Consider the following 1,403-nt stretch of genomic DNA (forward strand, 5'->3'; position numbering starts at 1 on the left):
AGTGGCTCAGTAACTGGAAGCCCCCGCTTCAAACCCCGGGCTGGGGGAGAGCAGAGCTGTTTTCCGCTGACAGCGAGGGATCAGGACATAGCGTAGGAACCACGGACACAGTCCCTCAAGCACCTTCGCACCACGGTGAGAAGGGATTAGCGAGACAGCCAGCCCTGGCGCTACCCCCAGTGACACGTCAGCTGCCGTACGGGAAGGGGATGCAAGGAACTCACCTTTGAACTTCAAGGGCTCCACCTGGTAGGCCGCCATCCAGTCCTGCCCATAGGAGATGCGGTTGAGGTACCAGGGGGCAGAGAGCAGAGCCCGGTAGCCAGCCTTGGTGACATTGGCCATCTCCTCCGTGTACGGCGTGGAGTTCTCCTTCCACACGTGGATGATGGTGTCTGGCCTCACCTGAGGAGCACACGTGGATGCCGTGCACAGGATCAGTGTGGCAGCAAGAGCGCCACCTGCCCTCGCAGGCAGAGGGCCCTGACCCTGTCCACAGCTCTGAACGCCCCCAGAGGGAAACTGAGGCAGCCTTTGGCTTGACTTTTGAGCCACTTCCCATCTGGTTTGGACAAACCCACTTGCAGAGTGTCCTGGGCAGGGTTAAAACCCGCCTCTTCCTGGAGGGAAGAGCTGGTTGACAGCAGCGTGACAAAGCCACTGCGAGGGCAGCTCACTGGCAGCACCACCTCGAGATGTCCCACCAGGGAGTACCCCCTGCCAGCCCCAGCACAGCACCCCCAGGGCACCCCAGATCATCTGGCCGAGGCGCTGGCACCGTTCACCCCAGCACAGGGAAGCTCTCACCTTCACGCCATTGTCAAACACCTCCTGCCACACGATATAACCCTTGCCGAGGGAAGAGACGATGTCCAGAAGCCTGGAGCGGAAAGAGGACTGAGCGCGGGGTCAGCCCGACACCCGCAGCGGGGCACGAAGGGACTGGTAAAGGAGAAGGGCAAAAGCACAGTCCCTCACGGGGCTCCTTTGTCCCTCCGCCCTTCTGGGGTCAACCTCCCCAACAAAACACAGCTTGACTGCTCCCGCTGGGCCAGGGAGACGCGCCCAAGCAGGGGAGCTCCTGAAAAGCAGATCTGGCCTCCCTGAGACAGCAAAAGACATTTGTGCTGGTGACATACCGCAGTTGCAGGCTGGGGATGCAACTGTCCTTACCTCTGGATGTAGAACGACTCTAATTTTTTGTAATCTTCACCAAAGCCCATCTCCTGCATGAAGGCGCGAATTTTTGGGTTGGATTTCCTGCGTACCAGGGAGAAGAGAATCAAAGCACTGCGACCCGAGCTCTGGAGTAAGGCCAAGCCATGGCCCAGTGCTTCCACACTGGCCCAAGGCTAGTCCAGGCGATCCGAGAGCTGCGGCTGGGCTGGCCACCAGGGGGCTCT

General features: G+C 60.2%; 1 protein-coding gene across 1 annotated transcript in view; it reads right to left on the bottom strand.

Moving 5' to 3' along the window:
* The window catches only part of HEXA (hexosaminidase A (alpha polypeptide)), a gene marked incomplete at both ends in the record, with an annotated part of 5,369 nt that overhangs the window by 770 nt on the left and 3,196 nt on the right, over positions 1 to 1,403 (bottom strand). Inside the window, 3 exon segments of the mRNA XM_010141147.1 lie at positions 225 to 405; positions 808 to 880; positions 1,174 to 1,260. Of these exon segments, the coding sequence (XP_010139449.1) occupies positions 225 to 405; positions 808 to 880; positions 1,174 to 1,260 (341 nt within the window).

The sequence above is a fragment of the Buceros rhinoceros genome, unplaced genomic scaffold (assembly GCF_000710305.1).
Source record: "Buceros rhinoceros silvestris isolate BGI_N320 unplaced genomic scaffold, ASM71030v1 scaffold21548, whole genome shotgun sequence".
Classification (NCBI taxonomy): Eukaryota; Metazoa; Chordata; class Aves; order Bucerotiformes; family Bucerotidae; genus Buceros; species Buceros rhinoceros.